The sequence below is a fragment of the Coturnix japonica genome, chromosome Z (genome assembly GCF_054131305.1).
Source record: "Coturnix japonica strain WE chromosome Z, WE-NBRP24, whole genome shotgun sequence".
NCBI lineage: Eukaryota > Metazoa > Chordata > Aves > Galliformes > Phasianidae > Coturnix > Coturnix japonica.
This window is the reverse complement of record NC_140702.1, coordinates 10,457,004-10,481,988: the sequence shown is the minus strand read 5'-3', so window position 1 is coordinate 10,481,988 and position 24,985 is coordinate 10,457,004. Positions and strand designations below refer to the sequence as shown.

Sequence of the window (24,985 nt, the reverse complement as noted above, 5' to 3'; positions counted from 1 at the left end):
ATTTTATTAATGTAATATATGCACTAGTTTCACTTCTTGTAGAGTGTGAAAATGTATGGTACACTTATATAGGCAGTACGCTTTATTATCACACCGTGGCAAGAGCTGGAAGCAACCATCCATCACAGAGAAGGCAAAAATTCTGCTTTGTTCGTGTAAGTAAAAACACATTGCTGCTAGTTGTTTACATCACTCTATCTGAGAAGCTAATATTACCATTAGTATGAGACGCCTTCGTGTGTTTAAAACACAATGAGCATTACTTTTTCAAAATATCACAACAAGTTGTCTTATCTCCGACATATAAATGTGATTTTATCAAATTCAAATGATTTAGGTTAACCACAATCATCCCCTTTGTGGTTTGTTTTCAATTCAAGTCTGCAAACTGAAATCGTCTTCCCCACCTGCTCAAGAGAGTCAGAAATGAACTGAGATTCACTGACTGACACAATTTTGCAGTTAAGGATATCTCTCCATCGCTAATAAACTCTAACACGCAATGCTTTTGCTGTTCTATTGCTCATTCCTCTCAGTTGTAAGGAATGACTTAACTTTCAAGGTTATACTTTTTGGAACCACAACATAAGCAGGCGTTTCAGCAGCTTATTTAGTAACATAAAAATGACTCGGGTTTTCACTCGCACAAAAAACACAAAACCCCTTTTAGACACATTCATACAGTAAATACAATGGAACAGAGACTTACTGACTTTTGCCAAATTATAGAGATCCATTATTTTCCATAATTAATTTACAGTTGAATAGTGTCTCTAACAGGACATGCAAATCAGAATTATGATGCTGTGCAGAATTCCAGTCATGCTTGAAAACCCTCAAAATGCCAATACAAAGAATCCTCACTGAAAACATTCTAATATGGAGGGGAAAAAAAAAAAAAAAAAAAAAAAAGCCTGAAAAATACAGTTAAAATAATGCATGTTTCCAAAAAGAACTTAGAGACTCAATTATCTTTTTAGAGATTGAAACAATCAAAATGTAATTTTCAATGAAATATAGATCTATGGAAAATGATTACTATGCACTTCTCAGATTCTGGATCAGAACTGCACTATTTGTAAATAAATGGAAAAAGTACATATTTTTAAGATATCCTGGAGTTTACTTACACAGAGAATTCAGTTGTCTTTGTTTATACCTCCTTTCAGCATCTAATGGGAGGCTATAAGAAATAGGATGGATTCTTTAGCAAGGTCTAGATAGATAGATAGAACAAGGGGAAATGTTCTTAAACTGTAAGAGATGTAGACTGGATATATGAAAACGTATGTTATGGTAAGTATTGTGAAGAACAGTTTGCCCAGTGAGGTGGTGGATACCCGTCCCTGGAGACATTCAAAGACCAAGCTCTGAGGAGTTCATGTCCCTGTAGCTGTCCCTGTTCATTGCAGTGGAGTTGGATCAGATAACCTTTAAGGGTCCCTAACAACTTAATCATATGATTCTATGATTTTAGAGATCTAAAAATGTAAGAAGAATGTAAAATGTTTCTTCACCTATGAAGAATGAGATTCACAGTGATGAAGTTTCTACTCACAACTCCTTTCCAGGAATCAGTGTCGTTCACACATTCCAGAGGCTGTTTCACTGATGAAGATTTAAGATTAGAGCAGTTGCAGATGCCAAAAGAAAAAGCAACCCATACTTTCCTTCTCAGTTTCCTTCCTTTGTCATCTGCCCCAAGGACATCAAAGCTCAAATAAGGATGGGAAGCCTCCTGACTTCCAGCAGAGCAAAGAGAGAAAAATGAACAATTGCTAGTCCTGATGCATGGCTGTGCTATTCTGTTTGAGAGGTATCTATGTTTAACAGAGATTTTATAACAAATAATAAATGGAAAAAAGAATGAAACTGCATATGCAGAATTAACCCAGCTAGCTGTTTTGGTGAGGCTGAGATAGGCATTAACAATAACCCAAAACCCTTCAGCACCAGGGTATAAGCCTTTGAATGGCAGAGAAAGAACATGCATTAAGGACTTCTGCAAGGCGTAAAATCAGAAAACTTACTTAACAGCTGGATGTGAGTTCAGAAACCATGTCTTGTTTTTACCATCATATATATTATTACAAGAAATATGGTAAAAAAAACAAAACAAAACAAAACCAACTGCAAGCAGTGCTCTAACGATACCCTGAGTGGCTGTCAATTGTGAGAAGTGAGAAGACATGAGAAGTGCAGAACAGAGTGGCAAAAATACTCTAGTGATTAGTTGTGGCACCAGAGAAAATCAAACCATGGTTAAAAGGAGGAGCAAGGGAAAAACTTGTTAGTTAGTGAAGAGAGCAGCTGACAGGCAGTGCTCATACTGTCAGGTATGCTGCACCCAAACCAGGTCTTGAAGTCCAGCCAGGTTTAATCATCTCAGACTGTGAGTAATGATTACTCAAGAGGGGAAAGAAATTAGCTGGAATAGCATTTTTTATGTCTCTATAGGAGAGCATCATGAAACTGCTATTTGTAAAACTATTCTTGCAGATTCACTCTTTGTGAACTCTATTTGTTTACCTTCAGTGTTTCAGTTTATTCCATGAACCCCCTACCCCCTACTCTCCCACCCCCACCCAGTTAGGGCTTGAAACCCTTCAAGGCCTCTTCACCACCTCCCATGCTGTTATATTTGGTACAGATACACTGGTACAAAATCTGTTCAATAAGATTTATTGTATTTAATATACACATACCCATATATCCCACATTATTTGCAGTGGCACTGAAAGTCTTCCCTATTCTCTTGGAATTCTTAGAATCTCCACCTAATTTTAAGCATAGCAACTTTACAAGGTAGGTGTTTTAGCATGATAAAGGTGGCAAAATGTGAATAAAAATCAGCACTCAGGATAGATGCAGAGAAGTATCAAGAACTTGTGCCTAGTAGAATCTGGGCATTGGGTTCATTTTAAAGGTCTGGCAGCAGTCTTTAATCCATCTGAAGACATTCAGATTACTTTTATCAAGTTGGGACCTGAAATATGATTTGTGATGTCCAGGCTAGTCTGTCAAAACCCTAACATCCATAATTTATTTTAGCTGTCAAGCAATGCTGTTACACAATTCCTAAGATAACCACAAGCAGCAAAACTTACTTTACTACTTCTCCTCTGAGTTCTGTCCTGAGGAGATTTTAAAAGCTAATTTTTGGCTTTTTTAAATTAATGACAAAGTTCACTGTAACTTTAGTACTATAGGATTAGGGTCTTGGACTCCTAACAATGCTTTCATTTCTTTTCTATAACTCACTGGAGAATGAATAGCACTCTTTCAAATACAGTGACTTTGCCTTATGTGTTTTGTAAAGTGCTTTACGCATTTCCCATGGACTATAAATAATGAGAATGAAAAGTGGTTATTTCAAGTAAGAAAGAGTGTTTACAAGAGAAAGAAAATATAGTGTTCCTTTATATTCTCTGCAGAATACAAAGCAGAACCATGGTGTCTCCTCACTTTTCAGAACAACATGAACAAAAAGGTCACAGAGAGAAAGGGGGAACAATACACAGGAGAATCACCAGCAAAAAAGATGAAATCTGAGACAACTCAAATTTCAGTTCTCCCCTCAGAACAAATTATCTACAAGACAAGCTGTCATGGTTTTGTAATTTTGTAATTTTGCTATCAGTATTCCACATCATAACATCATGTCAAGTATGGATACTTCTGTTGAATGTGCAGTCCACAGAAGAAGACTACATATCCCAGAGAACAACAGGAGTAACAATAAGTCACGGGACCAGGACTCTATATAATCTCGTTCCCAGGCTGGAGTGCCCTCCTTCTTCTCTCGAACTTCTCGGAGAGTGGGAAGCGTTCCAGCCGTGTCGCCTAGAGTTCACAGTAGGCCTCTCGGTTTTCGGAGACTCTCTCTCTCTGTTTCGTTCGATTTTGTTAGCCTTAATTATATTATATTGTGTTATCTTGTATTTCGATATCATATTTAGTAAAATAAGTTTTTCCTCCTTAGATTGTCGCTGTTTTATCCCACTCCCCTTTTCCCCCTCCTTTCCGGGCCCCGGGGGGGGGGGCGTGGGGTGGCTTCCCCTGTCACGGGCATAGGTAAATCTAAGTAACCCGTGACAGATTTTTTGGTGGAGAATGCGGGCATAGAGCTTTTTAGCTTTTAGAACAACTCTCTCTTTGCTCTTAAAGAGCTTCGTTACGGGAGTGTTGGGAGTGTTATCTTTCCGTAGCTGCTCACGGAGAACGTGACCTTGAAATACCAGACAAATTGTCAACATTAAGGGCTGCTGTACATTCTCAGCACTGCTATCTAACTTTTGTGTAGAAAACAAAGGGATTTCTTTCTCCCTTAGAGCAAAGCTAGCTAGTTCTGACTTTTACAGAGCCTGCCAGCTATGAATCCACTCTTCATCCCAGTTGCTCTGTTTAAGGGATTGAAAGCAATTATGATCTTCTTAAAGTATTGGTCAACTATTAACACCATAATTTGGTGTTGTGGAATTGTGCAGATATATAGCCTAGTAAGGTAGATACTGATGGAGACACCTGCCTGGTACTTTTACGAGATGTGGTATGGTCAGAATTTTGGCATCTACACCCCAGATGGAATTGTGAATCTTACAAACACTTGCATCCCAGATGAAACAGGCAATTTTACAAATACTTGCATCCCAGATGGAACAGGCAATTTTACAAACACCACCATGTTTAATTCATTGTACAGGCTAAATAAACCCTTTTTATTTAGGTTGTACTCTCAGATTTCCACACGCTTTTCAATAACTGAGATAGGGTTCATACTTGCATTCATGTTATCACTATCAATGCATGCATATATGTTCCTATGCATTCGTTCTATGCGGAAGTCTCCTCCAGAACCAGAGAATGATGACTGGCAGGGAATATGGAAAGGTTTAGGAAAAGTCTTAGAAGCATGGGGACCCGCAGTGTCATGGGATTTCACTCTTGAACACCTAAGGGACCCTAAGAAATTAAGTGAGTATTTGGGTCAGAGATCTAAGGAGGTAAACCTTATGTGGGGTTTGGCTTATGCATACCGTGCTTTGTATCATACTATTCTGGAGAGAGAGAGTTTCCGATCTGAGATTCAAGCCCAAGTTAATTCTGATCAGTCACAGGAGGCATCAGTAGCAATATCAGTTGCCCCTGTGGAAGGCAAGAAATGGAAACGGGTGTCCATGCGTCTAGAACGAAAAGAAGGAGAAGCACAGGGGGGGCCAGCAGAAGACCCAGGTGCCGGGCATGGAGCAGTACCGAAAAAAGCAAAGGCAAAAACCAAGAGGCATGAAGAAGAGACTGATGATGAGGAGGAAATCACCTATTGTCGACCTCTGAAGCTGACTGAAATCCAAGGCTCAAGAAAGGAGTTCACACGGCGTCAAGATGAAGGTATCCTTGCTTGGTTGCTTCGCTGCTGGGACAACGGGGCCAACAGCTTGTCTCTAGATGGTAATGAAGCTCGCCAACTAGGAAGCATTGCCCAAGATGCAGGTATCGACAGAGGGATTAGCAGATGTTCGGATGGAGCTGCTACTCTCTGGTTGCGGCTGTTAGAAGCCGTGAGAGAAAGGTACCCCTATAAGGATGCTTTGAAGCCTAAATTTGATAGTTGGAATACCGTCCAAAAAGGTATTCAGCGCCTGAGGGAATTGGCCATGGCGAAAATGTTGTACAGCCCTGATCCAAGCGAACTTGACCCAGAGAGAGTGAGGGCCGATCCTGACATGTGGCAGAAAATCACAAGTACAGCACCAGAGAGAATGGCACAGTCATTGGTAACAGGTTCTAAAGGATTCGTGGACAGATGGCCCCGAGTTGTTGAGCTGATTATAATGCTTCAAACCACCGATCAGCAGCTCCCCCAACTGCATGCCGCAGTTTCTGCCATCTCACGGCTAGAAAACCGAGTAGATGAAATGTGCAAGAAATTGTTTCCATCAACTAATTGTAATGATCCCGTAACAGTATCAGAAACAACTGATGAAGGTCAATCCTCGTACGGGCCACCAGGTCTAATGAAGGATCTGATCAAACTAGTCCAGTCCTACTCCCCACCTGCATCATCAAAAGTCTCAGCTGTTAAACGCACACGCTTCCCAGCTCGAGCAAAGAACAACAGTACGATTGCACCGCGTGTTTCCATGTGGCGCTACCTACGTGACCGTGGAGAAGACATGAGGAAGTGGCATGATCAGCCCACGTCTGCACTACGAGCACGGGTGAAAGAACTACTAGACATACCAACCACCAGTGGAGTTGCTCCAGTCATCACAGGTAACCAATAGAGGGGCCCTGCCCTCAGTCAGGGGAGGGAAAGGGATAATAGAGTTTATTGGACTGTGTGGATTCGATGGCCTGGCACATCAGAACCACAGAAATATAAGGCACTGGTGGATACCGGTGCACAGTGCACCCTAATGCCCTCCAGTCATGAAGGGACAGAATCAATCCATATTTCTGGAGTGACTGGGGGCTCTCAAGAATTGACTGTGCTGGAGGCTGAAATAAGCCTCACTGGCAAAGACTGGCAAAAACATCCTATTGTGACTGGCCCAGGGGCTCCATGTATACTGGGTATTGATTACCTCAGGAGGGGGCATTTCAAGGATCCTAAGGGGTATCGATGGGCCTTTGGGATAGCTGCTGTAGACATGGACAACATTAAGCAGCTGTCTGTTTTGCCTGGCCTGTCAGAGGACCCGTCTGTTGTGGGGCTGCTACGAGTAAAAGAGCAGCAGGTACCGATTGCTACAAAGACAGTGCACAGACGGCAGTATCGCACCAACAGGGATTCCTTGCTTCCCATTCATGATTTGATTCGCCAGTTGGAGAATCAGGGAGTGATCAGTAAAACTCACTCACCTTTTAACAGTCCCATATGGCCAGTGCGTAAAGCCAGTGGAGAATGGAGGCTGACAGTAGACTACCGTGGCCTGAATGAGGTCACACCCCCATTGAGCGCTGCTGTGCCGGACATGTTGGAACTCCAGTACGAGCTGGAGTCAAAAGCAGCCAAATGGTATGCCACCATTGACATTGCCAATGCCTTCTTCTCTATTCCTTTGGCCGCAGAATGCAAGCCACAGTTTGCCTTCACCTGGAGGGGCATTCAGTATACGTGGAACCGTTTGCCCCAGGGGTGGAAACACAGCCCAACCATTTGCCATGGGTTGGTCCAAACTGTACTGGAACAGGGTGGTGCTCCTGAACACCTGCAGTACATTGATGACATTGTTGTGTGGGGCGATACAGCAGAAGAAGTTTTTACAAAAGGAGAGCAGATAATCCGGATTCTTCTACAAGCTGGCTTTGCTATTAAGCGAAGCAAAGTAAAAGGACCTGCCCAGGAAATTCAGTTCTTAGGTATAAAGTGGCAGGATGGACGTCGTCACATCCCAGCAGATGTGATCGACAAAATCACTGCCATGTCTCCACCAACTAGCAAGAAAGAGACACAATCTTTCCTGGGTGCAGTGGGCTTTTGGAGGATGCACATTCCAAACTACAGCCTCATTGTAAGCCCCCTTTATCAGGTAACGCGGAAGAAGAATGATTTTGCATGGGGCCCTGAGCAGCAGCAGGCTTTCGAACAGATTAAACAAGAGATAGCCCGTGCTGTAGCCCTGGGGCCAGTACGGACTGGACAGGATGTAAAGAACATCCTCTATACTGCTGCTGGAGAGAAAGGCCCCACTTGGAGTTTGTGGCAAAGAGCCTCAGGAGAGACCCGAGGCCGACCCCTGGGATTCTGGAGTCGATCATATAAGGGGTCTGAAGAGTGCTACACTCCAACTGAGAAGGAGATCTTAGCCGCGTATGAGGGGGTTCGGGCTGCTTCCGAAGTAGTCGGGACTGAAACACAGCTCCTTTTGGCACCTCGACTGCCAGTGCTGAACTGGATGTTCAAAGGACAGGTTCCCTCCACCCATCATGCTACCGATGTCACCTGGAGCAAGTGGATTACGCTGATTACACAGCGAGCGCGAATGGGAAACCTCAATCGTCCAGGAATCCTAGAGGTAATCATGGACTGGCCTGAAGATAAAAAGTTTGGAACATCACCAGCAGAAGAGGTATCACGTGCTAAAGAGGCCCCACCATACAACGAATTACCAGAAAATGAAAAGAAATATGCCCTATTCACTGACGGATCATGTCGCATTGTAGGGAAGCATCGCAAATGGAAAGCTGCTGTGTGGAGCCCCACACGACAGGTTGCAGAGGCCACTGAAGGTAAGGGAGAATCAAGTCAGTTTGCAGAGGTAAAAGCTGTCCAGCTGGCCTTAGATGTTGCTGAACGGGAGAGGTGGCCAATGCTGTATCTTTATACTGACTCATGGATGGTGGCAAATGCCTTATGGGGGTGGTTACAGCGGTGGGAACAAAATAACTGGCAACGGAGGGGAAAATCTGTTTGGGCCGCTGAACTATGGAAGGACATTGCTTCCCGAACAAAGAATATGGTTGTAAAGGTGCGTCATGTGGATGCACATGTGCCCAAAAGTCGGGCTTCTGAAGAACAACAAAACAACCATCAGGTAGATAAAGCTGCCAAAATTGAGGTGGCTCAAATTGACTTGGACTGGCAGAATAAGGGTGAATTATTTCTAGCTCGATGGGCTCATGAGACCTCAGGTCATCAAGGAAGAGACGCGACATATAAGTGGGCCAGAGACCGAGGGGTGGACTTAACCATGGACGCTATTGCGCAGATTATTCATGATTGTGAAACATGTGCCATAATTAAACAAGCCAGAAGGATGAAACCTCTCTGGGAGGAAGGGCGATGGCAAAAGTATAAATATGGGGAGGCGTGGCAGGTTGATTATATCACCTTGCCACGATCTCGCAGTGGTAAGTGTTATGTACTCACCATGGTAGAGGCAACCACTGGGTGGCTTGAAACATACGCAGTACCCCATGCTACTGCTCGAAACACCATATTAGGTCTTGAGAAACAAGTCCTGTGGCGACATGGCACTCCAGAAAGAATTGAATCTGATAATGGGACACATTTCAAAAATTCTCTTATAAATACTTGGGCCAAAGATCATGGCATTGAGTGGATTTATCATATTCCCTACCATGCACCAGCTTCTGGAAAAATTGAACGATATAATGGGTTGTTGAAAACTATGTTGAAAGCAATGGGTGGTGGAACATTTAAGCACTGGGAGAAGAATCTGGCAGAAGCCACTTGGTTGGTCAATACTAGAGGATCTGTCAATCGTGATGGTCCTAGTCAATCTAGCCCCCTACACACTGTAGAAGGAGATAAGGTCCCTGTTGTACATGTAAAGAACATGTTGGGAAAAGCTGTTTGGGTCCTTCCAGCTTCTGGAAAGGGCAAACCTATCCGTGGAACTGTCTTTGCCCAGGGACCTGGGTGCACTTGGTGGGTAATGCAGAAGGATGGGGATGTTCAATGTGTGCCACAAGGGAATTTGATGCTGGGGGAATGCAGTCAATAATTTTATGTATCTATATATATATATATATGTTTGCATGTGTAGTGTATTTTAGTTATTATAGTTGTACATTTAGTTATGTTACATGCAATTCTACTATTTAGCTATCACAATTTTACATACGTGTATATATATGTATATATATGTATATATTAACCATGATGTAATAATGTAGAATAAGGGGTGGAATGTCATGGTTTTGTAATTTTGTAATTTTGCTATCAGTATTCCACATCATAACATCATGTCAAGTATGGATACTTCTGTTGAATGTGCAGTCCACAGAAGAAGACTACATATCCCAGAGAACAACAGGAGTAACAATAAGTCACGGGACCAGGACTCTATATAATCTCGTTCCCAGGCTGGAGTGCCCTCCTTCTTCTCTCGAACTTCTCGGAGAGTGGGAAGCGTTCCAGCCGTGTCGCCTAGAGTTCACAGTAGGCCTCTCGGTTTTCGGAGACTCTCTCTCTCTGTTTCGTTCGATTTTGTTAGCCTTAATTATATTATATTGTGTTATCTTGTATTTCGATATCATATTTAGTAAAATAAGTTTTTCCTCCTTAGATTGTCGCTGTTTTATCCCACTCCCCTTTTCCCCCTCCTTTCCGGGCCCCGGGGGGGGGGGCGTGGGGTGGCTTCCCCTGTCACGGGCATAGGTAAATCTAAGTAACCCGTGACACAAGCAAAGGCACCATGCTTTCAGCCCTAAATAAGCACCTGAAAAACATGCCGTTTCTGATCACCATACCAGCTAATTCACCAACACTCTAGTGAACATGGCTTGACTGAGATATAAACCACAACAAAGCTTAATTATTTTGCTTCAGTCCTTCCTGCATGATTTTGAAGGAACATACATAATTTCAATTCACTCCCACATGAAATGAACACTGGAAATTCTGCCTGATGTTTGACAAGTAGTGTCTAAGAAGATATTGTGCATTGAAGTCCGGGTGACATACTACTTGGTTAAAGCATTAAGCACTCAGACCCTGGCACAACAATAATGATCTGCCTGTTTCTATGAAAGCTTACATTTGCTTTCCAATGACCTCTCAGCAGGAGCAGTGACCACCTTGGTGCAGCAGGTTGTTACCTGGCACATAGCTGTTAACTTGCAGAGCTGACCAGTGGCTGGTCCCCAGCCCATGGCTACTTGCATGAGGCAGGTTCTGTTTCCACTTCCACCTCTTTCCTCCTCTCTTGCTCCTCAGTGCTCCTGGCTGCGTGATCCTACCACAGACCTTATTCCAGCTGGACAGTCCTCTTAGACAAAGCTCACTGGTCTAGCTACATTTGTTTTCTGTCAGGTCACAATATTGAGTCAGCTTATAGAGAAGCCTGTACATCAGCAGAGCCAGAAAATAAGCAGACATCAGGAAGGTGCACACAGCAAGCACCTGAGTAGGTAGCTCAGGATAGATAAGAGTGAAGTAGGGGAAGCCAGGGGACTGCCCTTTGATGCAACTGCAGGTTTTAAACCTTCTTTACACCATTTCATGGAACTGCACCAACAGGAGATAACATCATCAAGTTTTATGCTTTACATGGGCTTAATTTTTCATATAAGTGCTCTAGAGCACCTAGATATGCCTGTGGCAAAAGGATAAAATGAAGATGACTGCAACACCGTTTACAACAGCTGTTAGAAAAGAACAGAATTTATTGTCAAGAGCTTGGCTAACCCATCTAAAATGATAATGACAAATGATAGCATTAGCAGTTACAGAACCAGCAGACATTACACAAATTCTTATGATTCTTCTGAGATTAAATAAATAAATAACCTCTAATTCCACAGGGGAAAACTGCAAGCAAAGTCTAAAGATATTCAATTATTAGTCAGTTCTTTTTAAAAATCCTGAATTGTTTCCATACTATCCGTGTTCACTTTCTGCAGATTTCTACCGGCACACAGAAATCATTAACAAAAAGAATGGCTGCCCTTTTCAGCAAATACTGCAGAAGGTAACTTCTCAATTCATAATTCACATGGGGAGCATGATTCAAGGAGCTGCCGTATTCATGCAGCCAAGAAACAGAAATATATCATACTGTCTATGGGGCCATAAAAACATGTTCAAATGCAGGATACCTGGTGGAATACTTAGAGCAAAAAAAATAACATAAATAAATAAATAAATAAATGTGGGAGCACTTTACTGCTTAAAAGAACCTACTGCATCTGTGAAGCAACCAAACACAAGTGCTGCTCTGAAAGTAATACCTCCTGTTTTATGATTTTGGCCCACGACATCAGAGGTGAATGTTGGTGGTATGGCAGTAGAGGGTGAACCTTTCCATCAATACTCCATTCCATTCTGTTGCCAGAATAATATCAGGCACCATACCAGTTTGAGGACCACAGATCACAATGCCAATCTGGGCTGGACTGCCCTATCACACTGAATAGTCTGGATTTGGCGCCTTATGACTTTCACATATTTGGACTGATAAAGATGGACTGCATGGGAAGCATTCTCCTAGTGTCTCTTGTAGTATCCATGGAAATAAATAAAAGGCATTACTTTTGGAGTGACATACGTATATTTGAAATACTTTGTACGTCTTAATTTGCTTACAGAGTGAAAGGGTATACGACTCTGCAGAATGTTCAGACATTAACATCTTGCTCTTCCAATGTTGAGTCTTCACCATGTTCACATGGGCAAGAAACACACAGTTCCCTTATTTAATATTACTGTCAAAAATGAACATGTTATAAACAGAAAAATGGAATAGAGGGTGGACATGAACATCGGTGAAAGTTCCTGTGAACCACTTAGACTGCATGGAAACAGAGTTGGAAAATGTGATCTCATAAAAGTGAATTATTTTCTTAAGAACTATTGGTGTCAGCTGTTCAGCTTTGTGAAGTTGTTTTCAGCATCTTTTTGATTATAGTCTGCAGTGCTGTGATCCAACACTGAAGAACCCTCCTGAATTCACTAAAGAAATTACCAGTAAGATCTAAAATGGAAGAAAGAAATCTTACCTCCCAGTCCTTAACTGCAACTGTAACATCAAATTCAGATGTAAGTGGAAGTTTGGGACTGTCTGCAAAACAACTAAAATTTCTTCTCAAATCAGAAGACATTTCACACTCCATTACTGTCCCTCAAAAGCTTAAGACTGGACAGATTTTGATACTGTCATTTTGATATAGCTGTATCTAACAACCTAGTGAGAATATCCACCTGACTGAAGTCTGAACTGTTCATGATTTTCTGAAATGGCTCATCTAAAACAAAAGAACACAGAAGCTGCCAATTTCGCAGGGACAGCTAGGAGAGTAGATTGTTTTCTACTGACATTCTCTGAATACGGCAGGGGATTTAGCTAACAAATTGTCTGACATCTCAAGAAACTGGAATTTTTTTTAGTGACAGAACAAACACTGGACTTCTGTAAATGTCATTTCAAAATTAAAACCTCCAAACTCATACTTCTGTAAGTCTCCAGGATTAAAGATTTAGCAATAATACTTTAGTCCCCTGCTTGGCTGTATAGTGAGAATTAACTCTGTTCATGAGTGGCTTTATATAGGGAAGCTCTGTGCATGACTTTATATATGGCAAGAAGAAGAGAATGTCATTACAATTACCACTGTTTGAATTGTAGAACCTTTATGACAGTGCATATGAGCTTAAACTCATATAATTTCTGCATAAGAACTTACACATATAAATACACATATAAATGTTCTATTTAAAACGAACAAACAAACAACTTTTAACTATAAAAACAACCAACCAGACAGGAGATTATAAATACAAACTACTGCAGAACCTACTAGAAATTCACAGCGCAATGATAGGTTGAGTGCTTCAAGATTGTTGCCACACAAAAATGACAGAATCTGAAGGTTAACTGCAAATAACTGCCAGGTTTTATAAGCTATGAACAACTATTCATATTTTTATATCTGCTGCAGAGTTTACATCTCCTCTAAAAGTTAAGTAATGCTGCTATACACAATCAGTTTCTCAGTATGACGGTGGCATCATGACTTCAGGAGCCATAAGCAATGCTGCAGTGGTCCTGAAATGAAGAGTGCTGTATCTCACAGAGAGTGAGGGAGGTGAGTAGCAGATTGCAGGTCTGCTGCTTCATAACGAGCAGATTTTGTCTTACTCGGGGAGTGGAGAGATGGAATCCCAGGGGTAGCAACTCTCAAAGACCAAGGAGCATGGAGGAGCTGACTGAGCTTTAAAAGCATAACCCTCAGGGGCATGGGTGGACAAAAAGCTGAATTTGAGGTGGCAGGGTACTGTTGCAGTCCATACAGCCAATCATTCCCCAGGCTGTGTCAGAAGAAATGTATGTTGAAAGAGGTGACTCTTCCTCTACTCAGTTCTGATGAGACTCCTTTTGGAGTACTACATTCAGCTCTGAGAATCCCAGCAGAAGAATGACATCGACCTATCTGAGGAAAATCCAGTGGAGGTCAACAAAGTTAATCAGAAGAATGGAGCACCTCTCCAGAAAGACTGAGGGTGTATAGCCTGGTGAAGGCTCAAAGCAGACCTCACTGCAACTTTACAGTACCTAAAGAGGGCCAACAGGAAAGCTGGAAAGGGACTCTTTAAATCTGGGAGTGTAGTGATTGGACAAGGGGGAATAGTTTTAAACTAAAAGAGGGAAGATTTAGAGCAGATGTTAGGTAGAGATTCCTTATTGAGAGAGTGGTGAGACACTGGAACAGGTTGCCCAGAGAAACTGTAGATGCCCAATCCCTGCAGGCATTCAAGAGAACCTGGTGTAGGGGGAGGTATGCCTGACCACAGCAGAGGTTTAGAAACAGATGACCTTCAAATGGGTTATTCCAACTCAAATGATTCTATGATTCTGTGGTTCTACGATTAGGGCAAGAAAGAGCTATATCCATACACAGGCTGAGAAGGCTAAAAAAGGGGATGCCTTCTACCCCTCTCTTCACCAACAAGGTCTTAGGGTTCTGCTTAAGGACTGGGTTCAGGAACAAGGAGAATGGCCAACAGAGACTGAGTAAGGCACTTTTTTTTTAAAGCACTTTTGTGCTCCCCACAAGCCCACATGCTGAATGCAATTGTACTGAGTGTTGGCTGATCCACTTGTGAGGCTGCACTGATTGAAATCAAAGGAGAAATACTGGAGTGTGAAAAACAGCTGTTCCAGACAGACCTGGAAGGAGGGCAGTAGAAGTTGCCAGCCCTGATTTGGCACTAAATTAACTCAGGTTCCCCTCTAGAACACAGTAACCAGAACATAAGCTGCTACTTGTTGTTGCCTTTACTATTCCAGAAAATCATACCATAAAGATGTAAGAGAAAGGAAAGTAAGTTGTTTTCATTTTCTCACCTTATGTATTTCTTCTCTAAAATTCAAGAACTTCACATTTTTGCTCCAAAAGAATTAACTAAAATTAACTTTCTATATTGCAGCTTATCTGTTATTAAAATAGAAAATAAAGATGGCAGTACTGAATCACTTGTTTTTTAAAAGACAATGAGTCAAATGAGGAAGAATAAACATGCTACCTGCAATATAAGAGGATTTTGAGAGGGAGGTGATGAGCTGAACTTCAATTCTGCTTCAGTACTGTTATGCCTCCAACAGCAGGATTGTCTGACAGGAGCAGATTTAGCATCTTTCTGGCAGGAGCAGCAGTAATATAGATCACAACTAAAGGCAAACCTCAAATTGTTTCAACACTTCATGCATGTGACAAAGCCAAAAAATGTCTAGTACTACCGAAATGAATTTACAGAGGGATCAGTGACATTCACCCATTCTCAGTCTGACCTGTTGTAATTTGCAATACAGTACCTCCATATGGGAGGTACTTGTTTATCACTGATTATTCTTCTCCAAAGTGAGATCTCCACATCAAAGTACATAAGGGCTTGTCGATTTTGACTGTTTTTACATATATTTTCTAGTACGAAGTTGGAACATATTTTTCTTTCTCAGTTGTGATTTATAACGTGTTTCTTTTATTCTCTATCCTGTAACTGATATTGAACTAGTTAATGTCTACTGCACATAGTGATAACTGAATCCTGGCTAAGTGTTCCAACAAGTTGTAAGTGGCAATTATATTATTATTATTTAAACAGTAAGAGATTAAATATATATATATATATTTATTCAACATAAAAGCATTGGGAAAAAAAAAAAACAACCACTTTCTGTATGAATGAAAAAGTTTAGTTTTAATATTAACCTCATGAACTTGTGTATTAATTTCTAACACTTGATGTAATACAGTATTTAATGGTAGATTAGAAAACAAGACTAAGATTGGTAACAGGGTTTTCTTCATGCATTCAGTTAACAGGGTGTATCCTCTTGCAATTCATAGCTCCACTAATTCTCATAAAAAATGTAAGCACACTTACATTTTTACTGTTCAAGTTTTACAATAAACCAAGTTATTGTTATGAGCGCTGTACAAAAATAATGTATCTCATTTTATAATGTTGGCTCATGACATCAGTGGCAAATGTTGGTGGTATGGTAGCAGAGTGTGAACCTTCCTGATGATATTCCATTCCATGTTGTTTCCACGTGGCAGTTGGCAGCAGAGGCAGAGTTTGACAGAATGACGTCTGGCATGGAAGTGTATATGGAACAGAGAGGTGTGTCACTGAATTCCTCCATGCAGAAACAATGGCACCCACTGACATTCATCTCCACTTGGTAAATGTCTATGGAGTCCAGCCAGTGATGGGGGCACAGAGAGGTGGTGGGTGATGCATTACAGCAGTGGCAACAGATATGTGAAAGACAGGCTATGCGCCATGCAGTTTTTAGGAGCAGAGCCTTCATTTTTCTGCACATGCTTTGCTGCACCACTGCGTGAAATTGAGACCTGAGACCACGGTTCTCTAAAACAAGACATGTGGGATCTTGGAGGGGACCATGGAAGAGCAAAAACATTATAATCTGAGCATGGAAAAGATGAATTTGAATGAGCCAATCCTGCTACTTGGGCATCCATATACCAAGTCAAGGTGAAAACAAAGAGAAGGCAACCTGTAATTCCGTATGACAGAAACTTTACAAATGAATATACACAGAAAAGGTTGGGAAAATCATTCACATGTAAGATGAAAGGACAAATAGACTGAAAAAAGATAAAGGTTGTACCTGAAGTCTAAGAAATACTGCATTGGCAGTAGGTGAGTGTAAAAACCTGTGTTGCTATAGCAGAGCAAGTATTAATGCTTTTTTTTTTTTTTTTTTTTTGCCAGGAACTTCTGATGACTAAATAAATGGGGAAAAAACTAAACAGTAGATTACATGAAGGCTCAAGTCATCTGAGTACATGAAGATCTTTAAGCAGAAATGGTAGCTAGCAGAAGATGAAGCCCATGATAAGGAGAACACTAAGCTGAATCCCAAATTCTGACAAAAACCTCAAGGATAATCTTCCAGAAATATTTTCACACTGAATTAAGGACACTCGTCAGTAACAACACAGCAGTCAGGCTCCGAGTTCCCTCCAACCTTCTTTAATTCAATGCTGATACATTACTTCTTCCATCTGGGTCTTCTGCAATGAATTATACTGAAAATAATGAGTAAAATCTATATATTCTTTGACATGCTATGGAAATGCATTAACATACTGAATACCTAAGCTTCAGCAAAACAATGCAGGGAAGGTGCTTAACTGTATAACTAAGAAGCAACAATGAAGCTTTGCCTGCATTTATTTGCCTATCGAGGAATAAACACCCAGACTCTCTAACAGTCTCTAAGCAGTTAAAGCAAGTTAGTTTGAGCTGACACTGGGCACAGAGTGGCAGTTTGAAGTATGCTTCAGAGGGTACCCGCATAGCGGTGAATGAATAGCAGAAGTACACATGATTTTCATATCTACAGGGCTACATTCTGCAGAGGGCCAGCCAACACCAGACTGCTTAACAACAAAGTACTATTAGTGTGTAACAGACCATAAACACTTTCCAGGAATAAGCATGCGTCTTGGCAAAGCATTTCATACACTTGCTGTTCTTGCAGTTGTGTCGCAAAAGCAAACAAACAACAATAAAAATCAAACTGCAGCCTGAAAACACCGAAATACTATAAGAAGATATAATACCTCATGCAAACTGAGTCAAAACTTCTATTTCTGACCAAGAATGTGGATCATTAGAGGAAAAAGATCAATAAATTATAATATACATATAACTTCATGTTTTCCACTCTAGCCTGCTAAATCAGATACTAATAATGTACTTGTTCTATGTGAAGACAGGTCAATATCTGAAAATTACATGGAATTCCCAAACAAGGCCAATAAAAAAGCAAATTGAGCCTAATTCTTGATTATACTCAGCTGGCACTCTTACTTTCTCACAGTAGGAAGGTAAAGTATATATATAATTTTCTTCTAAACATAAATTTTACCTATTACTGAATTTGCCCTTTACTCCTAATAGTCCCAAGTGTAGATGAAAGATACAAAACACAGCTGCAATGTACTAAAAAATAAACTATACTTATAGACTTCATAACACTTTTTATGGCAGCTGATGGCTTTGTATAAACTGTTCAGTCAGCAGCATTTGAGGGATGGATCACCCTGGAAACTGGAATCTATTCAAAGGGACAGATGCAGACTGATGGCAGATTCATGGCTGAAGAAAGTGTTAATTCCGGGTGCAAATCCCAAAATGTCTGGCTACTCCATTGAGGTTCTGGCACCATGTGAGTCACAAAACTGATTCATATAGACCACAATGATTGTCTAAATTAGTCTAATAAAATCCAGACCAATTCTTACCTATCAGAATACACAGTCTGACGGAGCGGTTCCCATAGCAAACAGTAGCACCACAGCAGTTCAGCACCAGTTGTAAAACTACAAATAAAAGTTTTCAGTATGGGCTTTATTTCCCAGTATTCTTAGCCTTACAGAGTTGCTCTTTTTCATTAACCAGAAACAATTTCCCCTAAAAACATACACTCCACGCCCTATGTTTAGAGCACTGGAAAAGCAAACAAAAAACGGGTTTATCCCTTCGGCATGATTACTTCCCTGTTATCTAACCTTGACCAGTCCTTGAAGACAAGATAGGCCAGCCTTTAAAACTCAGCACGAAACACAACCCTGAATCTCTCCCTTGCCTTCCCTCCCCCAACCCCACCACCACCACCGCTGGGTTGGCTGTGGTGCCAGGTTGTGCTCTCAGGCTGCAGGTGAGCAGGCCTGGTCTGATGTGACTGGTGCTGGCACACAGGCACCCTCTGTGCAAAGATTAATTGCTTCCGTGCCTGCACGACACAGGACACACATTGCTAACATCCAGGCTGGCTGCAAGGATGCATTAATGCACAAAGCTCTGTGGTGCTCTTTGTCCTTTGGATTTTCTTTCTGAAAGAGTCAAAGCAAACTTCTCGTGCCTGTCCAAAGGGAGTGAAAACAGGAAGCCAAGATGAAATATGACAGGACTACACTTGTTACTGGTAAGGGAAAGGAAGAAAAGAGTAGTACTGTTCAGACTGAGGATGTTCATGTGCAAACAAAGGCCATCAGATGCTACCAGCTCACGTACATGAGTTAAAATATAATCATGCTTTACTTCCTAATGCTGACTCAGTTGTATGCATATTCTATTTGTGGATAAACACAACTGTTGCCAATGTATTTAGGTCTAATGTGAACAAATTTTAAGAAAGCAGACATTGCTAATTATACAATCTAGTACTCCTCTGTTCTAAAATTACTTTAGCTCTCCTTTGCCAGTGAGGGTATGCATGACGCATATAGATGAGCAAGCATTTTCAAAGGAGAGCAAGCCTTCCCTTTAAGGGGTTCACACTACAATACAGTAACAAGAGTGGGAATTCCTTGGTGAAGCTATCTCCTCAGTGGTTTTCAGCAACTGCTTCATTTACTTGATAACTGTAATGTTTACTGTACATTGGTAGAATATTTGTGTATAATACGGTAACAAACTGTGGAAATATCAAATCACTGGCATTCTTTTTTTTGCTGGCTTGCATAATAAGATACTGAAACTTGTGATACTTTTGAAGTTGATAGCTCCAGAATAAACCAGTGTGGGAAGAAGGACAGATCTAACATGGACAGCTGGCTCTGAATGAACTCATACACAACTACTATTCACTAACTTCCCAGTTCTGAAAGGAACAGCATGAAACTGGTTTCTTTTTTTCTTTTCTTTTCTTTTCTTTTCTTTTCTTTTCTTTTCTTTTCTTTTCTTTTCTTTTCTTTTCTTTTCTTTTCTTTTCTTTTCTTTCCTTTCCTTTCCTTTCCTTTCCTTTCCTTTCCTTTCCTTTCCTTTCCTTTCCTTTCCTTTCCTTTCCTTTCCTTTCCTTTCCTTTCCTTTCCTTTCCTTTCCTTTCCTTTCCTTTCCTTTCCTTTCCTTTCCTTTCCTTTCCTTTCCTTTCCTTTCCTTTCCTTTCCCTTCCTTTCCTTTTCTTCTTTTTTTTTTCTTTTGGCCAATAAACACTATATTGAATAAGCAGTTTGAATGCAGAAGGAAATCTCTAATGACAAAACAAAAAAGAATAACTCAGAAAATCTAATTTATATATCTCCAAGTACACAATTTCTCTATTTTCCAACTACAAAACACATAAAATACTTGCAGCTTATTTCACCAGTGAATTATGAAGCTTATTTTGATATTGATGGAGTAGTTTTGAGAGGGAAGGTATTATAAGCGCATGTAGCTTGGAAGTCACCAGGAAACCCAGAAAACCAATTTTTTTTCCTGTTCACACTAATCTCATTAAGTCAGTGAAAACACTGGTGTGCCTGTTACAAGGGCAGATGCTATCTTGTCTTGATTTAGATTGGCGTATACTAGATAGAGCAGACAAATCATAAGAAAATTCAATCTACAGTGAATTTCAGAAAATACAACAACAAAGAACTCTACTAAAACCTCTCAAGCAGCCTCAACATTATCATAACATAATCTTCTCTAGAGATAATGTTCTGAAACAAAGACAGATTAGAGCTAAAACAAAGAAGTAAGTAACTTATTCTCTTACTACCATCAATTCTGTTTCAGAGAATAATTATATAGTCTTTCTTTATATTATGCTTTCAGTAATTATGTCCATGAGCTTTATGAACTTAACACCACAGGGGGTTTCAAACTGGATGCTGTATTTGTGAACTTCAGCAGACAAAAACAGATGATCCGAAGTCTGCTGGCTACATCTGAAATGTTTCTTTATCTACCTTTCCATAATTATTTCCACATACACATAAGCAGAATCAACTTCTGTATGTTTAACTCTTAAAAATATTGTAATTTTCACCTTCATCTTTATAAGAAAAGTAAAGCAAATAAACTTCTCCAATTAAAAAAGGTTACTCAATTTCATAGCTTTTTCCAGGATTACTGTAGTTGAGAACTTCCTCTTGACAGGGATAAAAACTTTTAACTTGAGCATAACTCAATAGAAAACTTCAGTTGTAAGTGACCTCCGAGTCATCCAGTCAACCCCACCACTTTAATGCAAATCAGTTTTACTAACAGCTTATTTACCTCATTAAACTACTCACCAAGAAAATCAATTCAAGAACTTCTTTAACCCTACATTTGATTTTTCAGAATACTTCCTTGAATTGTACTATGGTCAAATTTCATTACATATTCTGTGATTGACTATGGATATATGTTATTCTCTACTTCAGTACAAGAATTTTTTCTTGTTCTCAAAGGCTACTCTACAAATTTCTTCTAGACAGAATTTCAAGACTTAAAAAAAAAAAAAAAAAAAAAAAAAAGTAATAATAATAATTTTTATATTATTCCTATATCAACACAGTCACTTCTGAGGCCCGAAGAAACTTTCCCTTGTGTTTTTGATGAGGGCAGCCTAGAGAGTAGAATATTTGATCCCCATCAGACTAAGCAGTTCTCTCTTCTTGTGCTTTGTTTTGTATCTAGTTCATGATCACTGGAAGTTTGTCAGGCAAGCATAGCTTCAATTCGACTATTATGTTTCAGTACACTGAAATTGGTAATCTTCAGAATAATTTTGAGAAGTCTGCCTAAACAGAACTCTGCAATTGTTTGGCTGCTATACTTCTAGTTTTACCCAGCACTTTAAAGACATTGACCTTAAAGATGAAACCTTTATTTTCTGAATGGAATAAGCTTATCATCATCTTAGGAATAGAGGATGTTACCTTTTTTAAGCAGTCCATTCCTTTCACTGAATATGCTCAGTTTTAGTTGCAGAAATTTGGTAAACAGCTCCTGTTATTGAGTTCCAAACCCACTAGTGGATGGGTCAAAAAATTTAATATGGCCACTGAAGGTGAGACATCAGTGAGTCAGTCAAATTCTGTTATTTTCCCCATACAACTACACACACACACACACACACACACACACAAAAGATTATAAGGAACATTATTAACATGCCAAAGTGTTTTTTATTGGATTCGAGTCCTTATTTCCCTTTGCTTCATGCCTACCATTGTATTCTGCCCCATTTTCTATATGTCTACCCTGGAATGCACTGCATCTGGTTTCTCAACAGATTAAGCAGTGTGGAATGCCATTTCAGAAAACAAACTATTGCTACCAACCACAAATTTATACTTCCATAATCAATATTTGGTCTTGGATTTCTGAAATAGCATGAGAACAAAAAGACAGTTTAAGAATGATATGAAAAATGAAATGATTATTTGACAAAAAAAAAAAAAAGACTTAAAAGTTAATGGTTACAGTTAAGAGACTATGGAAAGCACAAGCTTCTGTGGGCTCTGCAGCAAACATAACGAGGTGCAGGAGAAAACTGAATGTACAAGACTGAAGAGACAGTGGTACTGATAAGACATTTTCCTATCTCACAAAAATACGTGATGAATGAAAAGGACTCTAAGCAAAGAGACGGGACCTCTCATTAGAGAAAAGATGAAGAGGATTGAAACTTCTTTTATCGAAAAGAAATCCTAAGTGGTCTGGGGAAAATATAAGGAAACATTATTTTTTCATCTGATAGAAAACAACTGTGTCACTAATTTTTGAAAATGAAAATATTTTCTCCATATGAGCTGCAAAGCTCTTCAAATTAACATATTTTGTGAGAGTATTATACAAATATTGATATTTACATATGCAGCTTAGGCAGTCCCAAAACCAACATTTTTATATGAATTACTATTAACAATGGAGTTAATTGAAATGTATTGAAAAGTCACTGCATTTTTCATCTCAGTTTAATTCATGTAGTTTTTAAAGTGAAAATTAGCATGTAAATATCTCTTCATCAAATTGAGAGCATTTAGATCTTTGTATATATAAAACATTCATCAGGAGTAAATGTCATAAAATAATGACAGTATGATCATGCCAACATTCACTTATTCCCACTGAATCTACCCATCTATAGCAATCTTTGAATCTGACAAGTTAATAGAAAGATGAAACACAACTTAGATATTTTTCCCTCCTCAACACAATAAAAGATATTGCATTCAACTAAGTGTCCAATCAGTGCTAGTAATGGCCTCACAGCTGATCAAAGAATCATGCAAAAGATTAATGGACATAAATAAACTAAGTGAAGTTAGGCGGACATTTGGGAGGGTAAGCCAAGCATTCTCAACAAATACAAACTGACAAAACTAACAGACTGCCGTTCATACCTTATTGAGCCATGACAGTAACATTTATCAAATGAAGGAGGAGAATAAGCCAACACTGTGACAATCTCTTCTTAAATTTTGCATGAACAGTTTGATAAGTCCATCCTAATCAGCTGTAAATAACAACAGAGGACTGACAAAAGTCACATCCAAGCTATTGGTAGGATATTAAATGTACTGTAATACAGATGACCTCAAAAAGCCTGGATAAACAACTATTACATAAACAAGCAGATGGAAAGCTAATAAATCTCACTGAAAGGTTGCAAACTGTGCTTTATCAGAACAGGCCGTGCTGATAATACCGACCCTTCAGTACTCTCACAAAAGAAGCAGTAAATCTGAATCTCTACTGAAGACAGCAAAGTTCAGTCCTTATCTCATTGTCAAGTAAAGGATTACCTCATTCGGCAAAATAAGCCCAAACGTTGCAATATGGATTTTTTAGCATATAATATTCAATATACAACTTAGGCTATAAAAAGGTTAGCAATCAACACAGGCAAAGGTTTACCAAAGAAAAGGGGTATTACAGATCTATTGAAGCTCACAGAGTATGTTAGTAACCAGATTCACAGACACTATTGTGTATAAGCAATTGTTTTTAATATGGGATTAAAAAAAAAAAAAAAAAAAAAAAAAAAAGAAACCCTGAGAGGTAATTAGGAGGAAGTGAACCTAAATGGACCTTGACTGCAGAACCTGATTAAATCCTGCAAACTTCATGGTGTGCTGTAGCTACTCCAGTGGTTACTCTAATTTTATGGCCGCATATTTCCACAGAATCCATCTGCAACGCTGGCCATAATAAAACTTGAGCCAACTCACTACCTAAACAGGGGAGATGACTTAAAGTTTAAAAAAGTAAAAAATCCAGGGTTAGAGAATGCACATGTTGTTCCCATTTAGTATATGCTGAAAGAGAGGAATATGGTTCAGTGTTCACTGCATTGAAGTCTCATTTTTTGTGATTTCATCACTGGAAGGAAGTTATAAAAGGGGAGTCACATGGGAATACGAGTTGTGGGGTGCATTAATTGACATAACTCCATTATCTCCTAGTAACAGGCAGGCCCCACATCCATAACCCTGCAGCTTTTATGGCCCTCGGGCAATCTAATTTGACAGAGAAAAATGAAATCAGGCAAGAAATCCTAAGTTATTCTGTTGTACAGGACTGAAACAAAGATCTTCCCTTACTAGACAAACACAATTATACAGAAAAAAGAAATGCACCAAAATGGTGCTGCTTTGGGTACAGTGTGATCCAATACCCAAGCCAATCCAAATGTGGGCTATTGCCTAAAGGGGTATCTCTTACTTCCCATCTTGTAACAAGCTCTTGTACATTGTCTTAACAAGTTGCCACAGTTACATACATTTTCATTTACACTTCAGCACACTGTAAAGTTCTTACATCATCATATATTTGCTCAGTGGAGATCTTACTGACTACAGCTGAGCTCACAGATACAGGCATTAGAGAGAACAAAATGGAGTGCAGGAGAGAAAGACATAAGGCAAAGACTTTCTCCGTTTATGCTAAAGGAAAAAGCTACATTTTATCTGTTTCTTTTTTCTTCTTCCTTTTCCTTTTCTTTTTCTTTCCCCCTCCCCCTCCCCCCCCCCCCAAAAAAAAAGCAAAAAAAGTCTCTATTATTCTTGTTTTTGTATGGTCCTGTACTCTCAAGCCTTCACAGAATTGTCTTACTGATCACCAGTGAGAAGTAAGGACAAATGATGATTTTTAGCAATTTTTATCAAGTTCTGGTGGGGATGGACCCTAAGGCAAGTGAGCAGCTCCCGTGTTAGCTCTGTGCAAGCAGCCAGCAGGTGCTTTGCGTGCAGAGATGGATGGAACTTACATGGAGGTGAAGCAGGA

General features: G+C 39.9%; 2 protein-coding genes across 5 annotated transcripts in view; one reads left to right on the top strand and one right to left on the bottom strand.

Moving 5' to 3' along the window:
• LINGO2 (leucine rich repeat and Ig domain containing 2) overlaps window positions 1-24,985 on the bottom strand; it is a 454,439-nt gene that overhangs the window by 295,703 nt on the left and 133,751 nt on the right. The gene's annotated exons all lie outside the window — the stretch shown is intronic.
• Window positions 4,461-10,033, top strand: LOC146753719 (uncharacterized). The gene is made up of 2 exons (XM_085528786.1): window positions 4,461-6,273; window positions 7,072-10,033. Exons 1-2 carry the CDS (start codon window positions 4,515-4,517, stop codon window positions 9,468-9,470), a joined length of 4,158 nt encoding a protein of 1,385 aa, XP_085384912.1. The 5' UTR covers window positions 4,461-4,514; the 3' UTR covers window positions 9,471-10,033.